Source organism: Rhinolophus hipposideros (assembly GCF_964194185.1).
Source record: "Rhinolophus hipposideros genome assembly, chromosome: 11".
Taxonomy (NCBI): domain Eukaryota; kingdom Metazoa; phylum Chordata; class Mammalia; order Chiroptera; family Rhinolophidae; genus Rhinolophus; species Rhinolophus hipposideros.
This window is the reverse complement of record NC_138057.1, coordinates 71,243,743-71,260,381: the sequence shown is the minus strand read 5'-3', so window position 1 is coordinate 71,260,381 and position 16,639 is coordinate 71,243,743. Positions and strand designations below refer to the sequence as shown.

At 41.6% G+C, this 16,639-nt stretch overlaps 1 protein-coding gene across 2 annotated transcripts in view; it reads left to right on the top strand.

Moving 5' to 3' along the window:
• Nucleotides 1-370: 370 nt before the first annotated feature.
• FBXW2 (F-box and WD repeat domain containing 2) overlaps nucleotides 371-16,639 on the top strand; it is a 31,623-nt gene continuing 15,354 nt past the window's right edge. The window contains exons 1-3 of one of the 2 annotated variants that reach the window (XM_081067467.1): nucleotides 371-497; nucleotides 605-713; nucleotides 6,338-6,755. In XM_081067467.1, the coding sequence (XP_080923593.1) occupies nucleotides 6,653-6,755 (103 nt within the window). In that variant the 5' untranslated portion in view covers nucleotides 371-497; nucleotides 605-713; nucleotides 6,338-6,652. Of the gene's footprint in view, nucleotides 498-604; nucleotides 714-6,245; nucleotides 6,756-16,639 lie in introns of both variants that reach the window. The other variant, XM_081067466.1, reaches the window with a different exon arrangement.

The window sequence follows — 16,639 nt, the reverse complement described above, 5'->3', positions numbered from 1 at the left end:
TTAGCACGTGCTGAAGCTCGCACCGTGTCTTCCTTACCTGCCTCCTCCACTAGGAGGTGAGCCGCAGGTCAGTGATTCTTGTTCACGCCTGCAACCCGCCAGAACAGGGTTTGGGACATGACAGGAGTGGACACGTCTTAGGTCACTTTGGACACGTCCCTTAGCTTCTCCCTGTCCTCCATAAAGTGAGGATAATAAGAAAAAGGGCCGCAGACTTGCAGCAAGATCAGCCTGGATGAGGGACACATTCGGATACAGAGCGTGGAGGTAAGTTTTGGTCAAGCGTCCGTCGGACGACGCGTGGCGAGGGCCGCACTGCGCACGCTCCGCCGCCCCCTGCCTCCTGCGCCCGCCCGTTTCCCCTCCGGGCGGGGGCCGGAAGTGCAGCCGCGTCCGCCGGGCGCCTCGGGCGCAGGGACGCGCGGAGATGACGCAGGCGGCACCGGAAGCCGCTCCCCGGTGAGGTTGCAGACGCGGAGCGGCGGCGGCTGGTCCAGGTCTGTCCTGTGTTTGAGGCGGGGCCGGGTCGGGGCGGGGGTTCTCGGGCCCTTGCGCCTCTGCTGACCTACGGCGCCTCGGGCCGTTTGTCTTCTTCTCCCTGCAGACGCCATGGCTGCGGAGCGGACCCGGCCGCTGCGAGGCTCTGTCGGCCCGACAGCGCCTAGTCGGTGTGAACCCCGCGCGAGGTCCCGGGCCCCGGGGCGCTCGCTCAGGTCAGTGCCGCGCGGAACACGGCTCCGGGCGCCGGGACCCTGAGAGCGACGAGCGGGTTGGAGGGACGTGGATGTGAGAGATGGGAGCACTGAGCCTCGGAGTTACTGCCTCCGAGGGCCCTAGTTGCCTTGGCTACGACATGAGTTAACAGTGATGTCCCGGGGCTGCCGTGAGTTTGAAAGGTGGTGCAGTGGGGCGAGGTAGTGTGCGAACCTCAGCCTGAGCTCGCGGGGGCCTGCGCCGCACGTGTGTACGGGGGGTGGGCGCTTGCGATCGAGATGCTCACGCTCAGCAGTGATGGTCACTGGCGTTTCCGTCGGCTTACCACGGTGCCGAACGCCTCGCCCGCCCTGGGCGCTGTGCAGAAGCATTACCTTCCGGTAATGCTCTTCGGGGTCACGAGTCCGTTTTCCCAGTGAGGACGCGGGGCTCGAGGCGGGCGGGGTGCCCGGGGTCGTGCGGCGACACGTGGCGTTGCGGAACCACCCTCCTACAAACGCTGTTTCTGTGCTTACGGAGCGTGTTCAGATTCATCCTAAAACTACAGGGGTGTCTTAAACAGTACCCTCACGTGGTGCCGCACTCAGAAAGGGGCCCCTTCGCCTGTTCCTCACTCGTCAGGGTTCTCTGGAAGCAACCAGTGTCGCCGGCTTCTTGAAAAGAGATGCCGGGGATGTGTGCGTGCGTGTGCTGACCCCCAAGCCTCGGAACTCTTTAACTGCGGCGTGTGCTGAAAAACAGAGGCAAGGTGAAGCTTCCTCCCCCCCCCCCCCACGATAAACGCATTGCTTTTGTCGCTGGGGAGGAGTCCTGCTCCGCTCGGTGTCCAGGTTCTCGGCGTCTGCAGCAAAGAATTGGAGGAGACACAGAGATACAGTGGCGAAAGGGTCGTGTATCACAAGAGACAGGACACTTCAAAGAGATGGAAGCAGACGCTGCAGTAGAGAATGGCCCAAGGGCCCCGATTAATGAGGCCTTGGTGGTTTTTACCTTTTTCTCTCAAATGGGCTGTTCCTTTCCAGGCGTGGGACCGCCTGATTGACACCTGTGATTGACAAGAAGCTATTCATCTTTTTTTAAACTGTGCAGGTGTGAGTGGCTGGTTTGAGCTAGTTGGATGTCTTGTACTCATTTGTTTACAATGGAAGGGGGGACGTTTGGGACAGAGAGGGGAGGTCTTCTGGGCGGTAATGTAGAGACCCGATGCCTGTCTCTAACTGCCTGCCTGGTTTTTCCCTTGAGAGACGTGATCCCCATAAAAATGTCTATGGGAAGTTGAGGGACAGGAGATCTTTTCTTCTGTATCTGCCTCCTGCTGGACAGGGGCGTAGAGCCCTCCCTACCTACTGGGGGATTCACAGAACTCTCGCCCTATCTGATCTCAGATGAGAGGAGGTCCCGGGATCTGTCTGGAAGACTTTGTTGGCTTCTTTGCTTGGGACTGGCAATCTTGCTGGGGTATCCACTGTATCCCCAAAGCCCCTGAATGAGAAAAAAGAGGTTTTAATTAACAAATCTTTTAGCTCTATAGAGCCTGTGGCCATTCAACCAGTCATTTAGGTGGCGTCAGTTGTCCCGGAGTTGGGTCCAAAATGGGTTGGAAAGTACATTAGGCTTCATTGATTACAATCAACAAGTATACTGGCCTGTGGGAATGTTAAAACCTATTTGGTTTCTGGAATGGCCAAGAGTGAGGTCCGGAATGGCTTTGGGGAGGTTGGGAAGTTGCAGGCTTTTAAGTAATTATCTGAGGCCGGGGTGAGAAACATCCTGTGATTCAGGCTAGGAGCAATCTTTAGTCTAGGATTCAGAAACTGATCAGAAGAGTCATCAAAGCCAGGGGCTACGGAGCTTAGAAAGTAGGGAAAAGGAGACTTAAAATTTCTATAGTGAGGGAGGCTTAAAACTTTTGTACTGAGGGAGCTCTCCCATATCACTTTCACTCTTGACTAGGTCAGGTCTTGGTGGAGGAGAGGAAAACACATTCATGATGTTTCATCCACAATGTCGTATCTCTCATAAGACCTAGAGGTGTAGGTTTGTTTTTTGGGGGGAGGATGGGGCTGGGCAAGATGTTGAGCCTGCTGCTTCCTAGGGGAACCTAGGAATGTCCCTCCACTTCTTGAGCCGTAAATTTACTCATTTATTAGTTAAGGGCAGTAGTATTGATACCTCCCAAAGGTTGTGGAAATAAATGAGGTAGTGTCTGAGTAGTAGTCTTTAAAAGCAGTACAATATTGAGAACTGCCTAAGGGAACATAGGGCGTTAATGGCAGAACCAGAAAGCAGACCCAGGCCTCCCATCTCCCAATTTAGGAGTCTTTTCATCACATTGTCCATCTTAGAACTTTGTAATTGTTAATATTGAGGGCAGGAGGGCAAGTTTAATGTTTAGTCTGAAGAGTGGGGGAAGGGGCAAGACAACATGAGTATGGGTAAAGAGAAAAATGCACCTAGTGGGAAATTATAGCCTCAAGTTGATAACTGCCCTTAATTATAAAATTAAACGTCCGGTAAGTTTGAGCCCTTGAGGTTTTTTCCCCACATAGCATAAGCCGTTCTAAGGGATGTCACTGGTCATGTCTATTCCAGCCTCAGGGCCACTAAAAGCTTTCCTGCCAGGTATCTCTGGTAATAAAACTAACAAACAGTGCTTTTTGAGTTACCCTAGACTGGGCTCTGTGCTAAGCATGCCTCTGCTCTATTTCTGACTCTCACAACTCTCAAGGATACCTTCTGTCACTTCCCTTGGAGTTAGTTGAGCATGCCCATGACCACATAGGAAGTGGCTGAATCAGTCAAAGGTTTGATTGACTCCTGAGTATTTTCATTTTCCTCATTTCTGCCTCTTTATCTGGCAGTCCTTTACTGTTCCCAGCGATGGGGGCAGCTATTCCATTATTGGAAAGCTCTGATGATTTAAAAGCTCCCCCCTATGTCGAATTGAAATCCTGCTTCCTGATGTCTTCCCCTTGGGGCTTGATGCTGCCCGTACATAATGTCCCTGGAAGCTCTCTAAGAGTTCAGTTTAGACCCGTGCCTTAAGGAAGTTCCCTCCAAAGTCAGTTCATTTTTTGGAAAAGTAAAAACTGGTGCTTTTTAAATTTTTAATTGTGCATTTTGCGAATTAATGGAGCCTGCTTTATTAAAATAAATATGCTTTTCTTCATGACAATTGGAGATGAAGAACGGGAAAACAGCCTCCATTAGGGGGTTCAGTAGCTTACAGGGCAATTTGTAATGTAAGGGTTAGGAAAAAAAATATTCTTAGGAGTTAGAAGGATATATTAATATAAATCTCAGAGATGGCTGGATTTTTTAAAAAGTGCTCACTGGAAAGCTTGTCCCATAATCTTCTGTGATGTAATGGGCACATAAATTTGACATTTAAGATGTCTCTCAGTTATTTTTGAATGAGGGGAACCTGATAACGTTTCCATGGGTATTATAAATTTGCTTTGTGGCCATTCCAATCACAGTTCAGCTTATATAAATGTGAGTGTTTCTGTGATGAATGTGTGGCATACTGTGTGTGTGTGTGTGTGTGTGTGTGTGTTTGTGTAGGTGTTGGTGTTAGTGGAAGCCACCCACATTTTTTCATTGTAAAAAAATGATTCTCGGGCAGATGTTTTGATTTTTAATTAGCCATTATTAAGTAATTAGCTGTTGTGACATTGTGTGAATGTCCACTGAAAAGGGTTATTTTGTCTTGCTGTGAATGATTTTTTTTCCAGAAATGTTATAGATAGAAGGTTGTTAGAATTCAGAAGGAAGAGGCTTGTAATCTTGTGTTAAGTTGATAAAATCTTTAATGAACTGATTATTTTTTGGCAGCCAAGTAAATCCTTAAATTAATAAATCCTAACTAGCCCAAATCCTGAGGATTCAAGAGTATTATTTTAAAGTCCGTTCACTGTTCCTAAAAACAAAACTAGATCGTGTGATTGGAAAGGTTTGGTTGCTTCTGCTGTTTTTTGTTCAGATAACATTCTTGCCAAATTCGATAATTGGGGTAATTAATGAAAATGCCTTTCACTCACCTTATATTAACAAAGTTGGAAGATGTCGAGACCTGGGTTTTTGTGTAGACCTAATCTAGGTGACATATATAGAAAGGAATTTATTTTCCTCTACCACATTAATTTGGATACACATTATAAAAGTTTGTATGACAGTCTGGAGGGAAACTGATCAGATTAGAGGAAAGCTTTTTTTTCTCTTTTTAGTCCAGGAAATGTTTAAACCCATGAAAAAAGAGAATAAGAAACCTCCATCACCCAACACTAACATCAACATATGGCCAATCTTGGGAAAGATGGTTTTTACTGATTTGCTTTATTTTTTTTTTGTTCCCTTTCCATTAGTTTAGTCCTCATTGTTAAGAGTGTGTTGGTACCGTGACACGATGTAGTGCTGGATACTTGTAAATTTTTTTTGTTCCAGTTAGCCCTAGAGCAACTTGACATTCTCCTAAAAGGGGAGGTGGTGTAATCAGGTAGACGTAGTGCCCCCAGATCTTACCACTGATGCCCCTGGTTGTAGCTGACTTCAGGTGTGGTCAGAAAAGTACTGATTTGAGAGCACTGGCCTGTAGTCTGTTCTGCTGCTATTTTAATATCCTGTTGACTACAGGCAAATTACTTACCTTCTCTGACCTGTAACTTCCTTATCTGCAAAGTGGAGGTGGTTATTCAGTGTTTTTTGGTGTTTTGTAAGCATCAGGATTACTAATTCGTCTTATTTATTCAGGCTTCCAGGACACACAGGACACTTTGAGGGGCACCTGGTTAAGAGTTGTCACCAGCCCACATGAGGCTTGTAAAACAGACTATGTGTGGCCAAATGAGGCCTTTGGTAATCGTGTTTTAACAGGCAGTGCCATAAAGGAAGTGGAAGAACCACAATACCTGAGCCATCTAACTTACTAAATCTGCTTATTTTTCTTCTCTAAACCTTTATGCCTGAACATCTATTGCAAAAGCCAGTAGTCAGTTCTGTGATTTTGGTAACAAGGTCAGATTGTGCCTCGCCTGGTAACTAATGTCTCAGGTTACTGCGCTAGACTTGCTTTCTGGTTGTCACCTCGTGGTGCTTATTTTTGTGATCTTAGTGCCCAAGTAGAGTGATTTAAGGAGATCATGTTATGATGGGTTTGATGGTGGAGGCCTATATTATATAGAATATACCATTTCATAATGAATGAATACTTTGTAAATCTTAACTGTGAAAATGCATGTAGCATGTGCTAGACTTCAAAAGGAGCAAGTCATACACACCAACATAAGTTTCATTGACTTACGTTTCAGAGCTCGTGATTTGTTAAAGAATCTTTCCTGAAATGTATTTTCTTTTGTGTGCATGGGAGAATATCAGATAAATACAGCGTATTGACTGTAAAGTTGTAATGTAGTAACTAAAGATAAAATTGTAATGCCAAGTTTTTACGCTAATTTTTAATACTTCATTTGTTAGCAGTCTTGCTTGAACGGTCTTTTTGAGCAGAACTAATACAATATTTTGATGTGCCACAGGTAAATTTTTCCATAACCTTATGGAGAGAAAGGACTTTGAGACATGGCTTGATAACATTTCTGTTACATTTCTTTCTCTGACGGACTTGCAGAAAAATGAAACTCTGGATCACCTGATTAGTCTGAGTGGGGCAGTCCAGCTCAGGCATCTCTCCAATAACCTGGAGACTCTCCTCAAGCGGGACTTCCTCAAACTCCTGCCCCTGGAGCTCAGTTTTTATTTGTTAAAATGGCTCGATCCTCAGACTTTACTCACATGCTGCCTCGTCTCTAAACAGTGGAATAAGGTGATAAGTGCCTGTACAGAGGTGTGGCAGACAGCGTGTAAAAATTTGGGCTGGCAGATAGATGATTCTGTTCAGGACGCTTTGCACTGGAAGAAGGTTTATTTGAAGGCTATTTTGAGAATGAAGCAACTGGAGGACCATGAAGCCTTTGAGACCTCGTCATTAATTGGACACAGTGCCAGAGTGTATGCACTTTACTACAAAGATGGACTTCTCTGTACAGGTAAGAGCCTGGAACTGCTTTTTGGTTGTTGTTTTAATTTTTTTTATTTCATAGGATGTAATCTTACAAATAGAACAAACTACTCCTAAGGCTTGAGAATGGCAAGTGTTAATTATATGAAATATCTGTAATGGACCCTACCCCCCCTTTATCCTCTTTTCCTCTAGAGAAGATAATCATTTTTATAAAATTTAATGAGAAGAAAGCTCCAGACATTGTTTTAAACATGATGTGACTCAGAAAGCTGTAACTACTTTTTTTGGTGCTTTTCTTCCGTGTGCAGTCCTCCCCGTTGGTTAATTTTTATTTACTGTCAGCAGTGATTTGGGGGGAAAAGCAGTGGAAAAATTGATGTTTAGCCCAAGCAAGTACTTAGATCATTTTGGAAGAATTACTTAACCTCTCTGTGTTTGTTTCTGTCTATAAAATAGGTGAAGGGAGGTATTCTTTCTTGCTGTAAAATCCTGCCACTCTAAGAATTAGAAGAGTTTGGGCATGGGAAGGAAGACAGTTGGAAATTTTAAAACTAGGCCAATAAATAACTTGATATAATAAATACAATCATTAAAATTTAGAATTATAATGGGTATGAGTTTGTACATAAGATAATCAGTGCCCATGTTTTAGGCAATACATTTTGATAGACGTTGCAAATAATTCTTAGGCAGTGTTTTGAATGGTCATAGACCGTTCTTATCACTGATTCCACTGCCTGTTCACTTCGACTGCATATAATATATAATATATCTGCATATAATATATCTGTGTTCTTGCTTCATCCAAAATAATTTTTAATAAACATTTGAGTATTACCTAAACTATGTAGTTGCCAGTTTTAATAGTTTATACTGTTCTTTGTGTAAATGTATCATCATTATTTAGCCATTTCCATATTACGGCATCTTCAGGTTATTTCTGTTTTTATGAATATTTTTGTTTGTGTTGTTTTTTTTCTTGAATTATTTATTTTACATAGAAGCCTCAAATTGGCATCACAAGATCCAGAAATATGAGTGATTTTGTAGCTCTTCTTAGTGTCCTTTCCAGATAGATTGAAGGATGCCATGCCTACAACAAAGACTTAAAAAAATCTGCTTCTCCCTCAGAGACCTACCAGACTCAATTTTAATATTTTTAATAATTAGGAGATGTATTATTTTTCATGGTTGTTTTCAAATTACATTTTTTTATTCATTGAGGATGTACGTTTTTTTAATGTGGTATAGTCTCAGAAATACTAGACACTTTGTTTTGGAAAATACACATTAAATTTAAGGCATTTCATGGTTTTGTCTGTCATCCTGAAGTTACTCCATGCTTATGTTGTTTTTTCTCTGTCCCGTAAGCCTGAGTATTGGTCCTGCGTCATCGGTTTGTCTATACTTTGATGTACTTTTTCAGTTATGGTGATGGCTTTTCCATGTCCTCTTTGCCTCACGATCAATGGCCAGTATTTGAAAAAAAAATCATTTAAAGCTTAAGATGCAGCAGTGCCTTTGAACTTGTTGCTCATTCACACTTAGGTAAATACTGGCAGTTGGCTCGTTTGTACAGCCACTGCTAGCTTTTTTTTTTTTTCAATTTCTCATCAAACTTTACTTTGGAAATAAAATAAAACCTCAGTTATTTGGAGCAGAAGTGAATGGGACACAGTCATTGAACTATTTAACGATCCAGAAAGTTAACATCTACAATAATTGGACCAAAACTTGCATTTTAAGATTATATTTTAGGTGGGTTTGTATGGTCTGTTATTTTTATTCTGATTAAGTGAATCCAATTCACCTATTGAAAATCATGCTGTGTCTGTTGAAAATGACCCAAAGCATTACTTTAATTTTTCTGATGCAGCATCCCTGGGACTGTTACTAGTGAGAGATGGATTTGCTATAGAATTATATAGACATGCCTTCTTTTACTGAGAGTCCCTCTATTGTGCTCCGCAGATACTGCTTTTTTTTTTTCTTTACAAATTGAAGGTAAACCCCTGTACCAGCAAAAAGACTACGATTACTGAAAGGTGAGATGATGGTTAGCATTTTTTTAGCCATAAAATATTTTTTAATTAAGCTGTGTACACTGTTTTTTAGACGCAATGCTATTGCAAATTTAATAGACTATAGTATAGTGTAAACATAATTTTTATATGTACTGGGAAACCAAACAAATAAAATAAAATCCATACCTCGTTTTGTTGTGGTGGTCTGCAACAGAACCCGCAGTATCTCCGAGGTCTGCCTGCACAGTGTCTGTGTCATCTTGTTACTTAAGAGCTTATATTTTCACTGTGGTTGAATTGCGAAATTCTGAATTTGGCAATAAGCTTATAGAGATTCTCAGATTACCCTTTGAACAGACAATAAAATAATATTGCCAAAAAGATTGATGGCTAATGCTAAAATTAACATGGTATAGATTGAATGAGGTAGTTATCCTGCTTATTTCTGAAATAGTAAGAGAGGAATTTGTTGTACTTTGTGCTGTTCAGTAGGTATTTAGTTATAAAATGCCTTCTGTGTGAAAGACATTTGAGGTCATACATAGATGAATTAGAGCAGAGAACATGCACATTGGGTTCAGGAAGGTAACCTGGTTAAGGAAAAATCTCCATGGGGGCTATGGCTAATCAGAGAACACCTGCCCTTCCAGAGATGCTAGCTGCTGCTCTAATGTAGTGAATTACTGCCATGTGGGATTCAGGCTCAGAGTGGTCAGATCTGACTTTTTTTTTTTTTTTAACTTTTTATTTATTTAACTGTGTTTTTCCAAGACCACCAGCTCCAAGTCAAGTACTTGTTTCAATCTAGTTGTGGAAGGCGCAGCTCACAGTGGCCCGTGTGGGGATAGAACCGGCATCCTTGTTAAGAGCACCGCGCTCTAACCAGCTGAGCTAACCGGCTGCCCCAGATCTTTCTATTTTTTTATTTTTTTTATTGGAGAATATTGGGGAACAGTGTGTTTTCTCCAGGGCCCATCAGCCGTTTTCAATCTTAGTTGCAGGTTCAATCTTATTTGCAGGGGGTGCAGCCCACCATCCCATGCGTGAATTGAACTGGCAACCCTGTTTTTCAGAGCTCGTGATCTAACCAGCTGAGCCATCCGACCGCCCCCAGATCTTACTTTTTAAAAGAAGCTCCAAATCTAGATTTTTGTGAAATGTCTGTTTTTTAAAAATAAAGGTACTGATTTTTAAGTATTATTCACATTTGAAAAATATTGTGGTTGGGTCACATTCAACCTGCAAGCTGCCATATTGTGACCTCTGGCTTATAGTCAAATAAGAAAAATGAGCTATAAAAGAGGTATCATCAAATGATACAGTTGAATTGTATGAGAAACAAATTCATATAGTTGTTCAGAGAAATGAGTGGTTTCTTCCATTTGTGAAAACTGAGCAGTGTTTCTGTTGAATCTTGAAAAATAGGTAGACTTTAGAGAGATGAGATTCAGAGCAGAGACTTTCCAGTAGAAGATCTGCATTAGCAAAAGTGTGGACAGGGCTAAGCATGGAGCATGTAGAAGGAGAATAAAGAAAATTCATTTTAGCTGGACTCCTAGGATATCCGAAGTCCAACAATTAAGTTCGCAAACTTGTTGCAACTATGTTGCTAACCTTTTTTGATATCAGAGGGATTGTTCATTATGAATTTGTAACAACTGGACAAATAGTTAACCAAGTTTACTATTGGGAAGTGCTCGAAAGGCTGTGTGAAAAAGTTAGACGACCTGAACTTTTCTCCAATTCATGGCTCTTGCATCACGACAATGCACCAGCTCACACGGCACTGTCTGTGAGGGAGTTTTTAGCCAGTAAACAAATAACTGTATTGGAACACCCTCCCTCTCACCTGATCTGATCCCCAATGACTTCTTTCTTTACCCAAAGATAAAGGAAATATTGAAAGGAAGACATTTGGGTGACATTCAGGACATCAAGTGTAATATGACGACAGCTCTGATGGCCATTCCAGAAAAAGAGTTCCAAAATTGCTTTGAAGGGTGGACTAGGTGCTGGCGTCGGTGCATAGCTTCCCAAGGGGAGTACTTCGAAGGTGACCGTAGTGATATTCAGCAATGAGGTATGCAGCACTTTTTCTAGGATGAGTTTGTGAACTTAATTGTCAGAGCGATTGTAATCTGAAGACTAAGCTTGGGCTGGCCGTGTTGTGAAAGTCTACCAAGGAAGAGGAGTTTGGACAGTTTTCTACGAACACAAAGAAAAAGCTCTGAAATATTTCTGAGTAGAAGAAGGACCAGGATTGGTGCTTTTTACTTCAAGTAGACCAGTATTTTCATATTTCTGTCAGACCCAGGTCCTCTTTTTATAACACATTTTGCAGTTTTCTCTTGAAGTAAAATTCATAGAAATAATTCATGCACACATACACATATACTATAAAGTCAATATGATGCCTAAAGTCTGATTCAGAGGAGAAATAAGAGGACTGTAATTTAAAATAACACACATTAAACATGTAGTGCTCAAGCAGAGCTGTGCTGGAAGGCAGTAATGTAATCACATGTTGGCACCTGCCTGTGCTGACACTGAACATGATAACTGTATACGTAGAATGATGTGTTTGTGTCACAGATGTCGTCCATGATGGGATTTCTCACATTGTGAAGAACTCTTAGCCAAGTTCCCAACAAAGCAAAGTACATTTTTCCTCAATTTATGTCGTTACACTATTGGAAAATTCAGAATAAACTGCAAATATGCTTTGTAACACAAGTTCTAGGCTCAGATAACTAAGAATGAGCTTTTCACTTATGAATGTCTGACAGAAACTTCAAGAATGTCATGCAAAATACAAGGTAATTCTTTTTGTGCACTGTCCTAATCATCGCAGTATGTCTAGCATTCCTTACCTCTACCCAGTAGGTGCCATGAATGCCTCCTCCTTCCCTCCCCCCGCCAAATCATGAGAGTTGAAGCCACCACTAAGAATGTCTAAAATGTTCCCTTAGGAAATGAGACCCTCTGACGTAGAGAACACTAGAGGTTCCAAATTAAAATGTTAGCCTGTGGCAGTTCAGATGAGGGTAAATAGGTGTAGATTTAGGACAGTAAGGGTAGAGAGTGTAAAAGGAGCAGTTGAATGGAAGAGCAGCCATTGAAATAGAATTGACAGGATTTGGCAACCAATTGGGTATGTGACAAGGAAAAGGGAGATTTCAAAAATGGGTGAGGTTTCTAGCTGCACGTCTACCTGGGAAGATACTATTACTCGTAACAAGAATAGAAAATGAAAGAATAAACTTGAGAGGATAGGTGGAGTTCAATTTGGAATGAACTTAATTCAGTTGGATGTGTAAGAGGAGAGTCCCACAAGAATCTAGAAATGCAGGATTTGAGCTGTGGGGAGTACTCTGGGCTAGAGAGAGATTTAGGAGTTAGTCACATTGCAGCTGTGGCTGTAACTGAAATTTTAAAAGGAGATGTAGAGAGGAAGAAAAATGGATCCTTGACGAGTGTACTCACTGGAAGCAGGGGAGAGGGAAAGAAACAACAATGATGAAAAGAGTTTAAGAAAGAGAGTGCTGATGGGCACTGGTAAATGGTATTCAGTTGGGTCTCAGAGTCAGCGTCTCAGGGAGGCCGTTGGGAGCTGAGATCTGATTCTACCAGTTAAATATTTAAACTTGGCTGATACGATCGTTTACTCCATTTGGGTTCAGCTCATTTTTCTGCTTACCTTTGTAACATAACCATCCCTGCAATTTTTTTATATCAAAGTATTGTTTGCGTCTTACTTTCTGAATTGAGAGGGCTTTTTTCCCCCCTTTCATCTAATGAAAAATAATCTACATTTACTTAGGCCCTGTTGTCACACAGCAGCCTAGCTGACAGTCACCCTGTGTCTTTCCTTGAGGAAAGAAAAGTCTGTGAGACTGTGCCTTTTTGGGACTTTGCTTATCTCAGTGTTTTATACCTTATGTCTCTCTGTCTGGTCCCCAAAAGATGGTTTGCAGCCCAAAACGGGTAAGATATCTCACATGAGATACAACCTATGCCAGACGGAACCGAGTGGGGACCCCCAATCAGTTGCCTTAGAAAATCTGGGAAGGAGCCTTGCCTCCCCTTTCCCCCTGCCTGGTAAAAGCCATTACTGACTCTGGCTTCCCTCTCTCTCACCTGATTGTGAGAGAAGTCATGAGGACAGTAAAGATCAGTTCTCTCCACTTATCTCAACGGAACTGTTACAGCATGAGAGACTTGCCCCCCAGGGAGGTGCATACTTCACCTAAGTCATCACGAGACTTTCTGCTCTGGCTGCTTGGGGACAAAGATAATTGGTTTGATTCACTTTTGTGATATGATGGATAGTCTCACAGACCGTGTGAAAAACAATACCACTTCCTTCCTTATATGATTATCAATAAAAGCCACCAGTCGGCCCGACTCGGGGCTCCAGTCTCTGGTGACTGTGAGACCACCTGGCCTTCTGAGATTTAACTGCAACAAGCCTCTGTTTCTTTCTTTCTAAAACCTAACCCAACGCCGCCCCTTCTCGCACCCTCACTGCCCATGTTGCACTGGACGCGATAAGTCCCCTTTCTTAGTTTCTAGGCGGCATCATTGATGACCTCTCTGCAAACACATTGGGCTAGTCATCTCAGCAAATGGGAATCCATAGGGAAGGTTGACATAAAGCCAAACAGGAACAGAGAATGATGGCTCCTAAAGACTTAGCAATTAAGAGGAGAGTTGTACTACTAAAAAGTGGATCTCAACTCAACCTTATTTTCCAATGTCTCTTTAGGGTATCAAGCTGAATGGCCCCGTGTTTTCCTATATAAACTAGTTTAAATCATTTGTTTGGATAAAGTCTCCCTTTTGAAAAACCAAATGGTGGTAAAATATATATAACATCAGATCTATCATTTTAACCATTTTAAGTGTACTGTTCAATGATATTAAGTAAATTCACATTGTTGTGCAAAAACATCACTTCCAGAACTTTTTGTATCTTCCCAGCCTGAAACTGTACTCATTAAACACTGACCCTATTCCCACTCCCCCAGCCCCTGGCAACCACTGTTCTGCTTTCTGTCTGTGAATTTGACGACTCAGGTACCTCATGTGGGTGGAATCATACAGTATTTGTTCTTTTACGACTGACTTATTTCACTTAGCATATGTTCAAGATTCCTCCATGTTACAGCCTGTCAGAATTTCCTTTCTTTTCGAGGCTGAATGATATTCCATTTATGTATATACCACATTTTATCCTCTTTCTCAGTTTTTTTTTTAATTTATTGGGGTGACAATTCTTAGTGAAATTACATAGATTTCAGGTGTACAATTCTGTATTACAGCATCTCTAAATCCCATTGTGTGTTCACCACCCAGAGTCAGTTCTCCTTCCATCACCATATATATATTTAATACGATATATTATATCTATATAACATAATAACATAAATATTTAATATCTTTCTTAGTTTTTAGCTAGCCTTCCGGCCTCCCGTTTTGCCTCCAAACCGTTTTCTGTGATGCAACCAGAGTGATCTTTCAGAAATGCAACCAAGGTCATAGTTAGACATCCTCCTGATTCAGTTCTCCAGCCAGACCTTTCCCAGTCATACTGAACTGCTTTTATAATCAGGGTCCTTCGCTTCTTGGCCTTTTGGCTAAGATCAAGTGTAGTATCTGTTTTTATCAGTTTAATTATAATCAGTGCCCATGTTTTAGACAATGCATTTTGACAAGCATTGTAAATAATTCCTAGGCAGTTTCCAGAATGTTCCAAGTAGTTCTTTGTGACTTGACCCCAGTGTCTAGTCACTTATATACCATGGGTGCCAAAAAAAATGTATACACATGACTTGTATTCATCTCTTGTTACCAGTATATATTAAGTATTACAATTTTAATACAGTTTTTTCCTTTCTTAAAATGTGTATACATTTTTTTGGCACCCTCTATTTATGTTATAAGAGAGATAATAGATACTTGCATAGGTACAGACCAGGAGTTGGCAGGTTACCAGCTGCAGGGGCAAATCCAGCAGAGTAGAATAATTCCAAGAGACACTGTGTGGCTCAAAAGGCCTAAAATATTTACTATCTGATCTTCTGCTGAAAAAGTTTTGCAGACCTTGGGCATATACTATTGCTTTGGGGAAAGGTTAACTTACTCATTCTTTAGATTTCAGCTACTTAAAACTTGCAAGTTTTTTAAGTCATGAAATGCCTTCTTCAATCCTATGCCAAAGTCCAGATTAAAAACAAATACGAGTGTAGTTGAGGAGCCAATATCCTAAGGCATATTTGTGGAGCACAGTTGTAAACTCAGTGGAGCTTCCTCTGAGGTATTTTTTCCTCTTATCCTCCCCTTGTATTGCTGTGGGCTTTTGTACTGCCCGCCACTTACTGTACTGAGTTCTTATTGCTTGTTTAGCTTCCCAGGTAGACCAAGCACCGTGAGAGCAGGAGCCCTACCTGCCATACGGGTTGAAAGAAAGAATGAGTGCAGCCGCAGTTGATCACTGGCAATAAATCAGAACCAAGGTCAGATAGGACCTACGGTGAATTTTTTTCCTGCTTTAGCTCCCTAGGAATACAGTCACAAAATGCCCAAGCTTAAAGATTAGCTAGACTTGTGCTGTCCAGTATAGTAGCCACTAGCCACTTACCGGCTTTTAAGCTCTTGAGTTGGGGCTAGTCCAAACTGAGAGCTGAAATATGAAATGCTCGTTGGATTGTGAAGATTTAGAATATGAAATATGTCATTAGTAATTTTATATTGATTACATGTTGAAATGATAATTTGACATTGAATTAAATTATATTAAATTATTTTTTTTACTTTTTCATGTAAGTAATAGAAAATCTTGAATTACTTATATGGCTTGCATTCTATTTTATTGGACAACACTGTTTTAGAACATTGGTTCTCAAAATATTGCTTAAGTATTGGAATCACTTGACAAGCTTTTAAGATAATTGGACCCCACCTCAGATATCCTGAATTAGAATTTCAGAAGGTAGGCTCCTGCATGTATGTTTTGATGGAGCTCCCTAGATGATGCTGATGTCTTATATGCCCATTGAGAACCACCAACCAAATCGCACCCATCATTTTATAGACTGGAAATGGACTACTGAAATACAAGTATAGTCTTCATTTCAGTGTGCTCTCATAGGCTTTGCCCAGGTTGAAATTCATGTTCTGCCTCTTTCATAAGTGATAGCTCTTTTTTCATCGTCTGAAACAGTGGCTGTTGACCAACGCTTAAAGGTAGAATTGTGGCTGGCTTTACTTGGTCAGCTTTTTGAAAACTGATCATTTGGTACTTTTCCTGGAGTACTGTGTTCTTGTCAGGTGATGATACTTGTGTCCTCAGAATGTCGTTGTTGATTCTTCCTACTACTTTTCTATTCTAAAGGTAAATTGTGAGATAAGAGTTAATCATTAGGATTTTAAGTGTAATTAAAGCATCGTCACCATGATCGGTATAATATTTTCATCAGCGGCAGAAATGAAACCTACTTTTTTCTGCACAATCTTAAGAGGCTTTACAAGCTCATTGTTGAATTATGAACGTCTGGGAATAATTTATCCCTGGTATTCCTAGAGCTTCCTTTACACATTTCAAGATGGCCCAAGATCATTTCAGGTTAATTGCAGTTAACCTTTGCAGAAGTTAACCTGTGATCTGAGGCTCCTCTTTGACTTGCCTTAGAGTGGAACATGTTTCAGCAGACAGCTTTACTAGCCAACATTTTTTATTTGTTCAGGGTTGTTGGGTAATGGACAGGCATGCAAGTGTACACATGCAGTCATAGGTAATACTCATTTCAAACTCAAATCAGAGCTCATGATTGTCAAAGATTTATGACATTTTACAAGTGGAAGCACCAGGGGATGCTTTAGTCTT